At 42.2% G+C, this 14,938-nt stretch overlaps 1 protein-coding gene across 1 annotated transcript in view; it reads left to right on the top strand.

Annotated features, from left to right (window-relative positions):
* MCC (mutated in colorectal cancers) overlaps positions 1-14,938 on the top strand; it is a 462,268-nt gene that overhangs the window by 94,733 nt on the left and 352,597 nt on the right. The window contains exon 3 of the mRNA XM_021084624.1: positions 13,897-14,111. Within this exon, the coding sequence (XP_020940283.1) occupies positions 13,897-14,111 (215 nt within the window). The remainder of the gene's footprint in view (positions 1-13,896; positions 14,112-14,938) is intronic.

Genomic DNA, 14,938 nt, shown 5'->3' on the forward strand with positions numbered 1-14,938 from the left:
GGATAGAAGTAGTACCCACAAAAAGTAAATCTCCTCTGATATGCCTGATTATCTAGTTTCATGCCATTTTTATGTTAATTGTCTTTAGTTGTTTATCAGAATCTCTTATGAATGCAGCCACTTCGCTGTGTTTGGGGTGTGAAGGAGGAACAGTAGTGCATTCCTGGACCACAGTGTCAAAGGGGAAACAACTGCCTCTTCATGGTCTGGGAGTGGGTGTCGGGTTCATGAGAGGGAAACCCCAAAGGGGAAGGTGAATTCCGGAGGATAATAGTTGGGTTATGAAGTCCTGCTACAGCATCTGTTGTGGAGATTCTCCCTGCCTTACTAGCCTTGCAGGAGAAGAAGTTTGTTTTTATTAAGCAAGTTGTCTATCTTCTTACACCTTTCTGCTGATTTTCTGTGTCATTGACTAAGTTATACCCTTAGAGTCTATTTCTTTGGTCTTTGTCCCCAAGAAATGCGTTTGTCCTCCTTTTTCTTGGCCGTGCCTGGAACAAGTAGAAGTTCCGGGGTGAGGGATCAAACCGGTGCCACAGCAGTGACCCCGAGCAGTGGCAGTGCCAATGCCAGATAGACTGCTAGACCGTCAGGGGAGCTCCTGCCTTCAGTTTTTTTTTGTTTTTTTTGTTTTGTTTTTTTTGCCTTCAATTTTAAAAAGCCAAATACTAGAAATATATTTAGCCTTATCCATGGTTCCTACTGTGTATAAATAAGTTAATCAGGTTTTTTATTTGAACTGGCTCTAATGAGGGAAATCCAAGGGAGTGATCCTGCAGGACAGAGGTGGGAAGAGGGAGAATGAATGTGGACGAAGCCTGAGGAAGGAAGGAGGTAGGGCTCAGGAAAGACAATTTGTCTTTCTCACTTCTGCCCTTGCCTGGTCTGATAAAGTTCCCATTCGTTATTTCCTAAGCTGGGCCTCCTAGGCTACCATTGTTTTGGAAGTGATGAACCAAGATCTTAGAGCTGGAACAGGTCATGTGACCCAAAGGAGCAAACAACCCAGGAGCACCAAGACATCTGAGGAATTCCTTTGAAATGAAAGATAGAGACTAAAACAGGGCAACAGAGACTCTGCAAGGAGAATGCTCAGAATGGTCCCTCTTGAATATACTGTGAAATAGAGAAGAAAATATTGTGTCCACAAAAAAAAAAAAAAAAAAAAAAACAGAAGAAGAAACACTTTTTAAGAACCTACTCTGGGAAGAAAAAAAAAATAGCATAAATTATAAGCCCAACACAAAGTATGAGAGATAAAGACAAGAATATCTTGTAGAAAGAGAAGAAGAGAAACAAAGAAATGTAAAATAGGAAACAAAGATAGGACACATTAGAAGGCTGGTGCAAGGTGCTTACCACTCAAATCATAGGCTTTCTCAAAAGAGCAAAGAAAACACAGGGGAAGAAATTGTCAACAAAATGGCCTATGAAATTGTCCTCCAAACTGAAGGATGTGAGTTTCCTGATAGAAGGGGTCTACCAAGTATTACCTGTCACAAAATCGTAAGGCACATGTCATTGTGAAATTTCATAAGGGACAAAGAGATTTGTCAGACTTCCAGAGGAAAAATAAAACAGGACAAATATAAAAGATTTGGAATCAGAATGGCATCCGAGTGTTCCTCTTGTGGCTCGGGGGTTAAGAACCCAACAGTGTCTGTGGAGATGTGGGTTCGATCCCTGGCCTCGCTCAGTGGGTTAAGGATCTGGTATTGCCACAGGCTGTGGCATAGGTCACAGATGCCGCTCAGATCTGGTGTTGCTGTGGCTGTGGTGTAGGTTGGTAGCTGAAGCTTGGATTCGACCCTTAGCCCGGGAATTGCCATATGCTGCAGGTGCGATGGTAAAAAGAAGAGTCAAGAAAAGAATGGCTTCTGACTTCTCAGAAACAATGCCAAACATTAAATGATCACTCATTGTCTTCAAAATTTTGAAGGAAAATTGTTTCCAACTTAGAATGCCTTACAAGTGATTCATTAAGTATAAGGATAGAATATAAATGTTTTCATGCTTGCAAAGTCTCAGAAAATGTATTTTCCATGCCTGATTTCTTAAAAATCTACTAGGTCTCCAAAAAAAAGAGTTAACCTAGGAAGAGAAGTACTTGGAACCATGAAACAGAAAGTGAAAACAAATTAGAAATGAAGTACAATGGTCATTTGAACCAGTCTGGACTAGAGCAGGTGAAAAGGCTCCAGGAGATATTTTTATTACCAAATTTGATGAAATATCTATGCATCTTAAATTATTATGAGGAAAATTACATAATTATCTAAGAATCTGAGCCTGAATTCATGAAAATATAAAAGCTAAACCAAAAAAAAAGTATTAACTTTAGGAAAAACAAAAAATTGTTCAAGAAAAGAAAAGTAGGGCATTCCTGTCGTGGCTCAGCAGAAACGAATCTGACTAATACCTATGAGGATGAGGGTTTGATCCCTGGCCTCGCTTAGTGGATCGGGATCTGGCATTGCCGTGAGCTGTGGTGTAGGTCGCAGACACATCTCAGATCCCACATTGCTGTGATGCAGGCTGGCAGCGGTAGCTCCGATTTGACCCTTAGCCTGGGAACTTCCATTTGCTGCAGGTGTGGTCCTTAAAAGGGGAAAAAAAGGGGTGGGGGGAGAAAGGAAGGAAAGATAAGAAAAGAAGAAAGGAAAAGAAAAGTAGGCATGACCCATTTGTGAATATGTAGCTTTTACATTATCATAATTCACACAGTCATATTTTAAAGAAAAAAACTGATTTCCATATCAAGTAACATGGTTAAATACCAGGACCAGTCTCCTAGCTGAAACACTTTATAAAACTGAAATAGCTTTATTTTTAAGCCATCCTATAACACACTAAATATCTAGTGAAATAGTAAAATTTGAGTCTGAAATCTAAGAAAATGAGGCAGCTTGGAGCATCAAGCTACCTTTACTTTGAGATTATTTTCTGAAACTGGTAAAGTTGAATTTTGGATTACATGATCTTGTGGGTCCTAGGAACAGAAGCCAAATTCCAAGGACTCCTCAGGTAGGGAAAAATTTATAAAATATACTCTTTTTTTTTCCCAAATGCTATAATACTAGAGGTCTCAACCCTCTGTGTAAGGTTGAACCAGAAATCTAGCAGCTCATATACTACCCTCAGGGTATTCTAAGGGAAGTTGCCTTGGAGGTGAGTTAAGCAGTTCTAAAAGTATCTCCACAAATAATTTCTAGAGAATGTGGGAAACTCAGTATCTAAAATTACTAAGTATATAAGGAGACTGCATACCATGAGTAGGAACTAACATTAAAAAAAAGCCACCAAGATTTCATTTGTTGGAATTATCAGACTCAGAATATAAAGTAATTATGTTGACTATGTTCAGAGAGAAAAATCTAAGGTAGGAAAAGAAAACCAAGGGAGTCCCCTAGTGGCTCAGCTGGTTAAGAATCCAACATTATCACTGCTGTTGCTCTGGCTACTGCTGTGGGGCAGGTTTGATCCCTAGCTCAGGAACTTGAGCATGCTGCAGGTGTGGCAAGAAAGGAAGGAAAGCAGTTCCTGTCGTGGCTCGGTGGTTAAAGAATCTGACTAGAAATCATGAGGTTGTGGGTTCGATCCCTGGCCTTGCTCAGTGGGTTAAGGATCCGGCGTTGCCATGAGCTCTGATGTAAGTCGCAGACGCACTTTGGATCTGGTGTTGCTGTGGCTCTGGCGTAGGCCAGCGGCTACAGCTCTGATTAGACCCCTAGCCTGGGAACCTCCATATGCTGCAGGAGCAGCCCAAGAAATGGCAAAAAGACAAAAAAAAAAAAAAAAGAAGGAAGAAGGAAGGAAAGAAAGAATGAACGAACAGACTAAAAATCAAGCAGATCTGAAAAAGAACAAAAGAACAAAATGGAATAAGAAATGTTATAATTGAAATAAAATTCAATTAAAATTAACAACAAATAAGAGATGAAGAGAGAATTAGTGAAATAGAAGAAAGGTTAGATGACATTATAGAGCATTGAAGAAAAAACACATATAAAATGTAATATATGAAAAAGACTTAAAGTCAGGAAAGTTTAACATAGCATAAAATTGGATTCTCAGAAGGAAAGGAAAGAGTGAAGCAGAAGTAATGGCTCATAATTTTTGAAAACTAATAAAAGACACTAACCTGTAGCTTTCAGAATCCCAATGAGTTCTAAGCATGAAAAATGACAAGAAATGTACGTACCAAGAAACATACTTAAATAATTAGACACATTATAGTGAGCCTACAGAACACCAAAGATAAAGAAAAATCAAAACGCTAAAGATAAAGAAAAAGACAACTGTAGCTCTAATTGGAGCTACAGCTGCCAACCTATGCAAGACCCAAACAGCGTCTCCGACCTACACTACAGCTCAACACCAGATCCTTGGCCCACTGAGTGAGTCAGGGATTGAACCCGCATCCTCGTGGATACTAGCCAGGTTCTTTTCCACTGTGCCACAATGGGAACTCCCCAGACTACTTTCAAAGGAGCAACAATTAGGGAGTTCCTGTCATGGCTCAGCAGAAACGAATCTGACTATCATCCATGAGGATGCAGGTTTGATCCCTGGCCTCGCTCAGTGGATTAAGGACCTGTCATTGCCATGAGCTACAGTGTAGGTCACAGACACGACTCGGATCTGGCATTGCTGTGGTTGTGGTGTAGGCCAATGGCTACAGCTCCAATTGGACCCCTAGCCTGAGTGTGGCCCTAAAAAAAAAAAAAAAAAAAAAAAGGCAAAGGAGCAACAATTAGGCTGAGAGCAGCCTCTCGAGAACAGTGGAAGACAATAGGCAGTGGCATCCTGTGTCCGCTATGTACTGAGAAAGATAATTGACAAACTAGCATGCCATACCCAGCGAAAGTATCTTTCAAGAACCAGGGTGAAATGAAGATATTTAAAGGTAAGCATAAACCTAGAGAAGACCTTCGTTAAAGGAAAGTCTAAAGAATATACTTAAAATGAGAGTGGTTCTAGGTAGAAGTTGTGAGTTGGAAGGGAGAAAGAAGAATAAAGAAAGTGTAAATATGTGGATAAACTTAAATTAAGACAGTATAGGAGTTCCTGTCATGGCTCAGTGGTTAACGAATCTGACTAGGAACCATGAGGTTGCAGGTTCGATCCCTGGCCTCACCCCAGTGGGTTAAGGATCCGGTGTTACTGTGAGCTGTGGTGTAGGGTGCAGATGAGGCTTGGCTCCTGCATTGCTGTGGCTGTGGTATAGGCCAGCAGCTGTAGCTCCGATTCGATCCCTAGCTTGGGAACCTCCATATGCGCAGATGAGACCCTAGAAAGAGACAAAAAAAAAAAAGGTATAAACAATAAAACTTTTCTTGGAGTTTTAAAAGAAAATAAATATACAATAATACAAGTATATAGGTTGGGAGTGGGATGAAGAGGTTTGCTAAGAAGCTAGAATCGCACTCATTGTTTGTTTCAATTTGTGTATTCCATCCCCTCCCCCCAGTATTTCTCATTTAATTTTCAGATAAGACATATGATAAGCTCTGTGGGCACACCAACCAAAGGATGTATGTGATACTTCTTACCACAGAGAGCAAGTCCAGATTAGCATTTTCCCCATTCAGTCTTATGGTACTTAAAAATCAGTGGCTACCAAAAGTTCCCGTGTGGCACAGCAAGTTAAAGATCTCTCATTGCCCCAGCTGTGGCACGGGTTGCAACTGCAACATGAGTTCCATCCCCAGCCCAGGAACTTCCACGTGCTGTGGATACAACAAAAAAATAAAAAAGTAGCAACTACCAAGATCTCACTGAATTTGTGCTCCATTAATATGCCTTATAAGAGAAAGATAATTTGATCCAAAATATAGTGCCTGCCTTCTAACCAAAAGAGACAAATCTTAAAAAACAACAACAACAACAACAACAAAACCCTTAAATTCTTGTAGACGGGAACTCCCATTTCTTCATTTCTTTCTTTCTTGTCTCAGAATAGAGGAGAAAGAGAATTGCACTTCAAAATACATCTATGCTGAAACATGGATGCATCTAGAGATTCTCATACTAAAAGTGAAGTAAGCCAGAAAGAGGAAGACAAATGCCATATGATATCACTTATATGTGGAATCTAAAATATGGCACAAATGAGCCTATCTACAAGATAGAAATGGACTCACAGACGTAGAAAACAGACTTCTGGTTGCTAAGGGGGAAGAGGGAAGGAGTGGGATGGATGGGGAGTTTGGGGTTAATAGATGCAAACTATTACATTTAGAATGGATAAGCATCAAAGTCCTACTGTACAGCACAGGGAACTGTATCCAGTCTCTTGTAATAGCACATGATGGAAGATAATATGAGAAAAAGAATGTATATATATATGTATGACTGAGTCACTTTGCTGTATAGCAGAAATTGGCACAGCATTATAAATCAAGTGTATCCTAATTTAAAAAAAAATTTTTTTTAAAAAGAAAGAAACGGAGTTCCTGTCATGGTGCAGTGGTTAACAAATCCGACTAGGGGAGTTCCCGTCATGGCGCAGTGGTTAACGAATCCAACTAGGAACCATGAGGTTGCGGGTTCGGTCCCTGCCCTTGCTCAGTGGGTTAACGATCCGGCGTTGCCGTGAGCTGTGGTGTAGGTTGCAGACGCGGCTCAGATCCCACGTTGCTGTGGCTCTGGCGTAGGCCGGTGGCTACAGCTCCAATTCAACCCCTAGCCTGTGAACCTCCATATGCCGCGGGAGCGGCCCAAGAAATAGCAACAACAACAAAAAAAAAAACAAAAAAAAAGACAAAAGACAAAAAAAAAAATCCGACTAGGAACCATGAGGTTGTGGGTTTGATCCCTGGCCTCACTCAGTGGGTTAAGGATCCGGTGTTGCCGTGAGCTGTGGCTTGGATCCCACGTTGCTGTGGCTCTAGCGTAGGCCGGTGTTTACAGCTCCAATTAGACCCCTAGCCTGGGAACCTCCATATGCCATGGGAAGCGGCCCTAGAAAAGGAAAAAAAGACAAAAAAATAAAATAAATAAAAAAGAAAAATACATCTTCTACTCTATTCCCAATGTGTCTTTGAAAATTCAGTGCATTGTCCCCAGATGTGACACATGTGACATGTATTCAAAATAGGACACTAAGAGACTCACTTCCAAAAGATTGCCAAAGGCCAAAGAACTGATTTTACCACTAAGGGGAGGTAATATAATATTTTTTACCTCCCCTTAGTAGGACACGTGCTGTGAATTGCTTTTTGGTGTTTGTTTTTTCCCAAGAGAAGGATACATAGGCTCTTTTATCTATCCTTTCCCAGCCAGTTTTCCTGGTGGCTGCAGACACAGAGTTTAAGACAGTTGGCCTGTGTTTGCAATGTAATTTGTCCTGGAGGAAGTTGGAGGCCCTCTTGGAAATTGAGCTCCTGAATTTTGTACGAAGAATTGACATTAATAAATGACCAAAGACTCATACAGTGATTCTGCTTCGGACTGAAGGTTGGACTGGGGCTTCTGTTAATGTCAGTATTATCTGGAAAGGGTTAAATGTGCTACGGCAGGGAAAGCTGACACCTGGCAGCCAATTTGTTCAAATTCCCCCAGACTTCTTTCTATTAGTGTGATAGGTCTCAATTCAGAAAGGTAGCTGCTTCTGGTGTTTTGAAAGGAGTGTTTTCTCTCTTGCCACTGAGGGGAATATATTAGGCAATGTTCTCTAAACAATCCACAGAAACGAAAGATTAATGACCACTAAATACAAGCAATACACAAAGTTCTATTAATACAGGCTCGGGATCCCGCAAACACTGTGCATTATCACCTGCCTGTCATATGATGAGAGGCTCCTGTCATGCAGATGAAAGATGGAAAAGAAAGAGCTGAAGGTAGAAACCAGAGGGGTGGCCGGGGTGGCCAGAGTCTGATGACTAAATCACACCTACCTTGCCTCCAAGCTGCTGCCACCCCTGCTGCTGCTGCTGCCTGGCTGTGCAGGTTTCCCCTGCACATAAGAGCTGGCCAAATAGGATAGGGAAGCAAAGTCTATCAAACCCAATAATCAAAGACTGTGACTTATTAATGGAATATTCCATACTCAGACATAACTTTGGTTCTGACCTAATTCTCTGTTTTCATTATCTTTCACACTTACGCATCAGGTAAAACTCTTGATGAAATTTTAGCTACTGGTTAGGTGCCAACAATTTGTTTTTAAAGAATTAGTCACTTGGAGTTCCCGTCGTGGCGCAGTGGTTAACGAATCCGACTAGGAAACATGAGGTTGCGGGGTCGATCCCTGCCCTTGCTCAGTGGGTTAAGGATCCAGCGTTGCTGTGAGCTGTGGTGTAGGTTGCAGACTCGGCTCAGATCCCACGTTGCTGTGCTCTGGCGTAGGCTGGTGGCTACAGCTCCGATTCGACCCCTAGCCTGGGAACATACACATGCTACAGGAGCAGCCCTAGAAAAGGCAAAAAGACAAGACAAAAAAAAAAAAGAAAAGAAAAAAAAAGAATTAATCACTTTAGGAGTTCCCTGGTGGCCTTGCAGATTAAGGATTTGGTATTATCACTGCTGTGGCATAGGTTCAGTCCCTAGCCCAGGAACTTTTGCATGTCATCGGTATGCCCCCCCCCAAAGAAAAGAATTAGTCAATTTAAAAGGCACTTTCAGAACCTGGAAGGGTATAGCTTTCTCTCATATATTTAGTCCTTATTAAATTGTCCAAAATGGCCTTCTAAATAACTGAAATTATGAGGCGTGACCAGATAATTGCTCATGTTTGTTGAAAGTTTATCATATCCCAGGGATTGTCTAATATGTTCTTCATATTTTAATCATATTTAACTTTCACAGCACCTCTATGAAATACATGTTATTATCCCCACTTTAAAGGTGGGAAAACTGGGGAGTTCCCTTGTATCTCAGTGGGTTAAGGATCTGGTGTTGTCACTGCTGTGGCATAGGATCAATCCCTGGCCCAAAAACTTCTGCATGACATGGGCATAGCCAAAAAAATTTTTTTAAAAAATGAGAAAACTGAAGCTTAAGTTAAACAATTTGCTTGCAGTCACATAGCTGGTCATGGTGACTTTTGATTTGTCATCAAAGAATCTGACTACAAAACACCAACTCGGGAGTTCCCATCGTGGTGCAGCAGAAATGAATCCAACTAGGAACCATGAGGTTTCAGGTTTGATCCCTGGCCTCGCTCAGTGGGTTAAGGATCTGGTGTTGTCGTGAGCTGTGGTAGTAGGTTGCAGACAGCTCAGATCTGGCACTGCTGTGGCTGTGGTGAAGGCCGGCAGCTGTAGCTCTGATTAGACCCCTAGCCTGGGAACATCCATATGCTGTGCATGTGGCCCTGAAAAAAAAAAGACAAGACAAAACACACCAACACTTAACCACTCTTCTGTGCAAATGAGCAGGTCCCCAAAATGAAACTGAAAGATTAAAAATGTATTTTTCTAAAAATGGAAAAATGAATTAGTATTCATAGACGAATATTTAGACATAGATCTAAATGAGATAACACTAGTAAGGTTCTCTGAAGAGTGCCTGGCTTCGAATAAATCTCAGCTATCATGATTGCTGCATCTGACAGGTAAATCTCAGGTGTTTCAGCTGTTGGTTTGCCTTATTTTCACAGGGGCTTGGCCCATGGGAAGGTGGCATAGTGCCTTTGGTGAATAAGCACAGTAATTGCAGGCTTTGGAACCAAACCTGGGTGGCACTTTGAAAATGGGATTAAAGCACTAGCATGTAGCTGCCAAGTACCCAGCAGAGCAAAGATCTCAGTCTTGGGCAGATTTTCTGTTCCAGCATCGTCTCTGAAAGCAGGGTTTTCCCAGTGATGTATTTTATAAACATGTCAAATTGCCACTTGTTTCTGTACTTTTCTGATATGAGAAACATTTGGAATCTTGTACTCTGTTGTCTTTAAATGCTAAATTTAGTTTTTAAAAAGAATACATCTTACCTCTTACTTTAGAGCACCCTATAGCATTATGATGGCAGATATTATGGCCTCCTTTGGTTCTGTGTGTGCAGAGACCTCTGGCCTTTGGGACTTAAAGGAATAACAAATAGTCACTTTCCTTATGGGCCTGGAGAGCAGCTGCTCAGTGGTTACTGTGGATTGAATGTTTGTGTCCCCCCCAAATTCATATGTTGAAGCCGCAGCCCCCCATGTGGTGGTGATTGGAGATGGGGCCTTTGGGAGCTGAACAGAATTAGAATTAGATGAAGTCATGGTGATGGGGCCCTTGGGATTAATGTCCTTAAAAGAAGGGACATCAGAGGGAATTCCTGCTATGGCTCAGCAAGTTAAGAATCCAACTAATTTCCATGAAGATGCGGGTTTGATCCCTGGCCCCACTTAGTGGTTGCTGTAAGCTTCAGTGTAGGTCACAGATGTGGCTCGGATCTGTCCTTTGCCATGGCTGTGGTGTAGGCTAGCAGCTATAGCTCCAATTCACTCCTAGCCTGGGAACTTCCCTATTCTGTGGGTGTGGCCCTAAAAAAAAAGACAAAAAAAAAATCCCCAAAACAAAATGAATGGGACCTAATCACTCTTACAAGCTTTTAAACATTAAAAAAAAAAAAAAAAAAAATACAGCCTGCAGAATGGGAGAAGATAGCTACAAACGATGCCACTTGACTTAATCTCCAAAATATACAAACAACTCATACATCTCAACAACAAAACAACCCAATCGAAAAATGGGCAGAAGAACCAAATAGACATTTCTCCAGAAATATATATGGATGGCCATAGGCACATGAAAAGATGTTCAACATCACTAATTATTAGAGAAATGCAAACCAAAACTACAGTGAGGTGCCACCTCATGCTGGTCAGAATGACCATCATTAATCTTTACAAATAACAAATGCTGAGAGGGTGTGAAGAAAAGGGAACCCTCCTATACCACTGGTAGGAATGTAAATTGTAAATTGGTACAATCACTATTGAAACCAGTATGGAGGTTCCTCAGAAAACTAAATTTAGAACTAGCATATGATCCAGCAATCTCACTCCTGGGCATATATCCAGACAAAACTACAACTCAACAAGTAGGTACACCTGTTTGTTCATAGCAGCACTATTCAAGATAGCCAAGACATGGAAACAACCTAAATGTCCACTGACAGATGAGTGGACTAAGAAGATGTGGTACATATATACAATGGAATACTATTCAACCATAAAAAAGAAGGAAGTCATGCCTTTCACAGCAACATGGATGCAAGAGATTCTCATTAAGTGAAATAAGTCAGAGAAAGACAAATACCATATATCATTTATATGTGGATCTAAAATATGGCACAGGGAGTTCCCGTCGTGGTGCAGTGGTTAACGAATCCGACTAGGAACCATGAGGTTGCAGGTTCGAGCCCTGCCCTTGCTCAGTGGATTAACGATCCGGCGTTGCTGTGGCTCTGGCGTAGGCCAGTGGCTACAGCTCCGATTCGACCCCTAGCCTGGGAACCTCCATATGCCGCGGGTGCGGCCCAAAGAAATAGCAAAAAGACAAAAATAAATAAATAAATAAATAAAATAAAATATGGCACAAATGAACTTGTCTACAAAACAGAAAGAGACTCAGACATGGAGAACAACTTGTGGTTGCTGAGGGGGAGGGAATTGTATGGACTGGGAGTTTGGGGTTAGTAGATGCAAACTATTACATTTAGAATGGATAAGCAATGAGGTCCTATGTAGAGCACAGGGAACTATATCCAGTCTCTTGGGATAGGCAATGATGGAAGATAATATAGGAAAAGGAATGTATATATGTATAATTGGGTCACTTTGCTATATGGCTTAAATTGGCAAAACACTGTTAATCAACTATAATACAAAAATTTAAAAAGAAAGAAAAATACAGCTTCTACTCTTCCCAATGTTTCATTGTTTCACTATACTTTACTTTTTAAGTGAAACAAATTTTAAAAATAAGACAGTAATAGGGATAGTCCACTGTATTTTTAAAATGTACTTTCCTTTTTGGGGTCCATTGTATGTGTTTGCTAATATAATTGCCTGGTTCCTTAGCAAAGGATCTGAGATCTCAGCAACACTTCAGCAGAAATCATTATGCTAATAGTGTGAGGGCCTTTTGATCTTGTGATTAACATGGAGCTTGACTAACCTGATTATATGACTCTGCTGGAAACTGAGTTTCGGTCTGTTAATACAGCATAATAAATTCAAATGAGACTTCCTTGGGCTGTCTTATCCTAGAACTGTCGTGTTTTATTATTTGAAAATGAATCTCTCTGTTCGCATAAAGAAAAAGTTTAAGAGTGTGTCATTTATTGTGATTTCCACACCCCCACCTCAGGCCCCACAGGCAGCATGTGGAGGTTCCCAGGCTAGGGCTCCAATTGGAGCACAGCTGCCAGCCTATGCCACAGCTATACCCCCAGTACCTAGCATGGTGCCTGTGTGTAGCCCTTTGTCATGTTTTCTGGTGCCCAAGCCTTTTGAATACTCTTCCTATGTTTAGGTAAGGTCTCACTTTACAAATCCTACCTCCCAAAAGTAGAAGCAAGAAAACAAATTTCCCAGCCTCCCTTGCAGCTAAGACAGAGCCATGTGACCCATTATCCACTGACCCACTGCATCCAGAAAGGACTTGAGCTTTACCCTCATCTCACTTTTCTAGCAAAGGTATTGACTGAAGCATCAGGCTTTCTCCTCGGGTAAGCTTTCCCTAAGCCCCCCCATCCCTCTCCAGGACAGTCGGGTTTGATGCCCCTTCTCTAGGTCTACTTTTTCATTGTACTTTCCCATGGCATTATAATGGTTAGCATCTTTTATTAGGTTCTGATCTGCTGTGACAGTTATGGTAATCCTAGCAGTTCTTACAAACCCACACCAAAGATAGATGGTGAATCAAACACAAAAGAAGTTTCCCTTTCCTGATCTCGTAACGTCAAAATGGTACCTGGGCACAGCAGCCAGCCCACCTGCAGGAGGTTCACGGATCCAGGCATCTTCCATCTTCCATCACACGGCTTTGCCATCTGTACCGTGCAGCTTCCAAGGCTCATCTGAAGCAGGCTAGAGGCAAAGGGCATGAGGAAGCATACCCCAGGGCTTTTATAAGCCAGGCTCTGAAGCTCTGTGTATCACTCCTGCTCACGTTCTGTTGCTCAGAGTTCAACTGCATGGCTACACCTAACTGGCAAATACAGCCCCGCTTCCTGCACCTTCTTCCAGATAAGAATACGTGGACACTAGAAAAAAAAATTTCTTTTTAGGGCCACACCCACAGCATATAGAGATTCTCAGGCTAGGGGTCCAATGGAGCTACAGCTGCCAGCCTATACCACAGCCACAGCAACGCAGGAGCCTAGCCTCATCTGCAACCTACACCACAGCTCACGGCAACGCCAGGTCCTTATCCCACTGAGCAAGGCCAGGGATCGAACCTGCAACCTCATGGTTCCTAGTGGGATTTGTTTCTGCTGTGCCATGACAAGAACTCCGACACCAGAAAATTACGATGAAGGGCCATATCTAACTTTGTGTCTTCTCACTTGCTTCCTTCCTCCTCGGCTGGGAAAAAGGATGACAGTAAGAAGGCTAATCATGCAGTAACACTGTGTAAATCACAGACAGCTGTAGCTCTGATCTGGATTCTCTTTTCTTGGCTCTTCGGTGCTTTTTGCTAAACGTTTCTGTTTGGGGGGCACATATTCATTGGATGGTTATTTCTGAATACTCTGCCTAGAACTGCTTTTATCTCCAGGCTCCCCATGTGTCACTTTGAAAGGGAAAGTGCTTAGCCTGCAGCCTGGGCACCACATGTGTTCTGAGGGGCTGGCAGGCGGAAGAGTTAGGAAGTTCCAAATCATTGCCTGTTGGCCACCCACAGGCTAATGAAGGAAACATCTTTTTTTTTTCCCCTTCTCTCCCTCTCCTGGATCTAGGTGCTGTATCAGCAGCCAGGGAGAGCTGGGAATACGACTCCGGTGCCAGGGACCTCCAGAGCCCGGACTTACAGACTCAGTCAGCCCTACAGAAGCTTCTGGAGTATGGGGGGAGCTCTTGGCACCAGCAGGCTGCCGCTCTCCACAAGCTGCTTGCACAGTCCCCGCGTTTTGGCAGCTCTGTAGGAGGCAGCTATCTGGAGCTGGCCAACACGGTAAGTACTTTCCGGTTCATGGAACACATCTCTAGGATGGTGTGTATTCCAAGGCAAATATTTAAATGCTGCGCTCCAGGGGACGTATCGGATATTGTCTTTTTTATTAATCTACACGTTGTGCCGTTGCCAACATCGCCAATGATGTTGAGCGTTCCAAATATTTATGATTGGCAACGTCACTGCCATTATTCAGAGAAGAGTTGTCTCCTAAAAACTGTTTTAAGTCTGTACCTTATCCCGATTTGATTACTAGAATATCTCCAGTGGCTTCACCGTAACTAGAATGCTTTTCTGACACCAGACGCTGCACATTAATCAGTTATCATCCTTCCTTTGTGTTCCCTAACTTGGACTTGACTCATTTGGAAAACAAAGAGGAAAATATGTCATTGAAAGCTTGGTAATTGTTTCTGCTTGTACTTTAAGAACATATTCTGGGAGTTCCCACCGTGGCACAATGGGATCGGCGGTGTCTCTGGAGCGCTGGGACTCGGGTTTGATCCCCCACTGGCGTAGTGGGTTGGGGACTCGGACATTGCTGCAGCTGTGGCTCAGATCTGATCCTTAACCTGGGAACTCCATATGCCACAGAGCAGCCAAAAAAGAAAAAAAAAAAAAATCTGTTGAAACTATGGAACCACCTAGAATTCCATTGCTTTAAGTTAAACTTCCCTTTACTCAGGATAAATCATTTCCATGATGGCCTTTGGGTGACAAGCTATAATATTCCCTTTTAAGTTGGAACTGGGGGATGAGAGTGTGTGGCTAACAGCCTGAGCATTTTGGGGTGACATGCAGGTAGTTTATAAATTGAGATTGCTGTC

The sequence above is a fragment of the Sus scrofa genome, chromosome 2 (genome assembly GCF_000003025.6).
Source record: "Sus scrofa isolate TJ Tabasco breed Duroc chromosome 2, Sscrofa11.1, whole genome shotgun sequence".
Lineage (NCBI taxonomy): Eukaryota > Metazoa > Chordata > Mammalia > Artiodactyla > Suidae > Sus > Sus scrofa.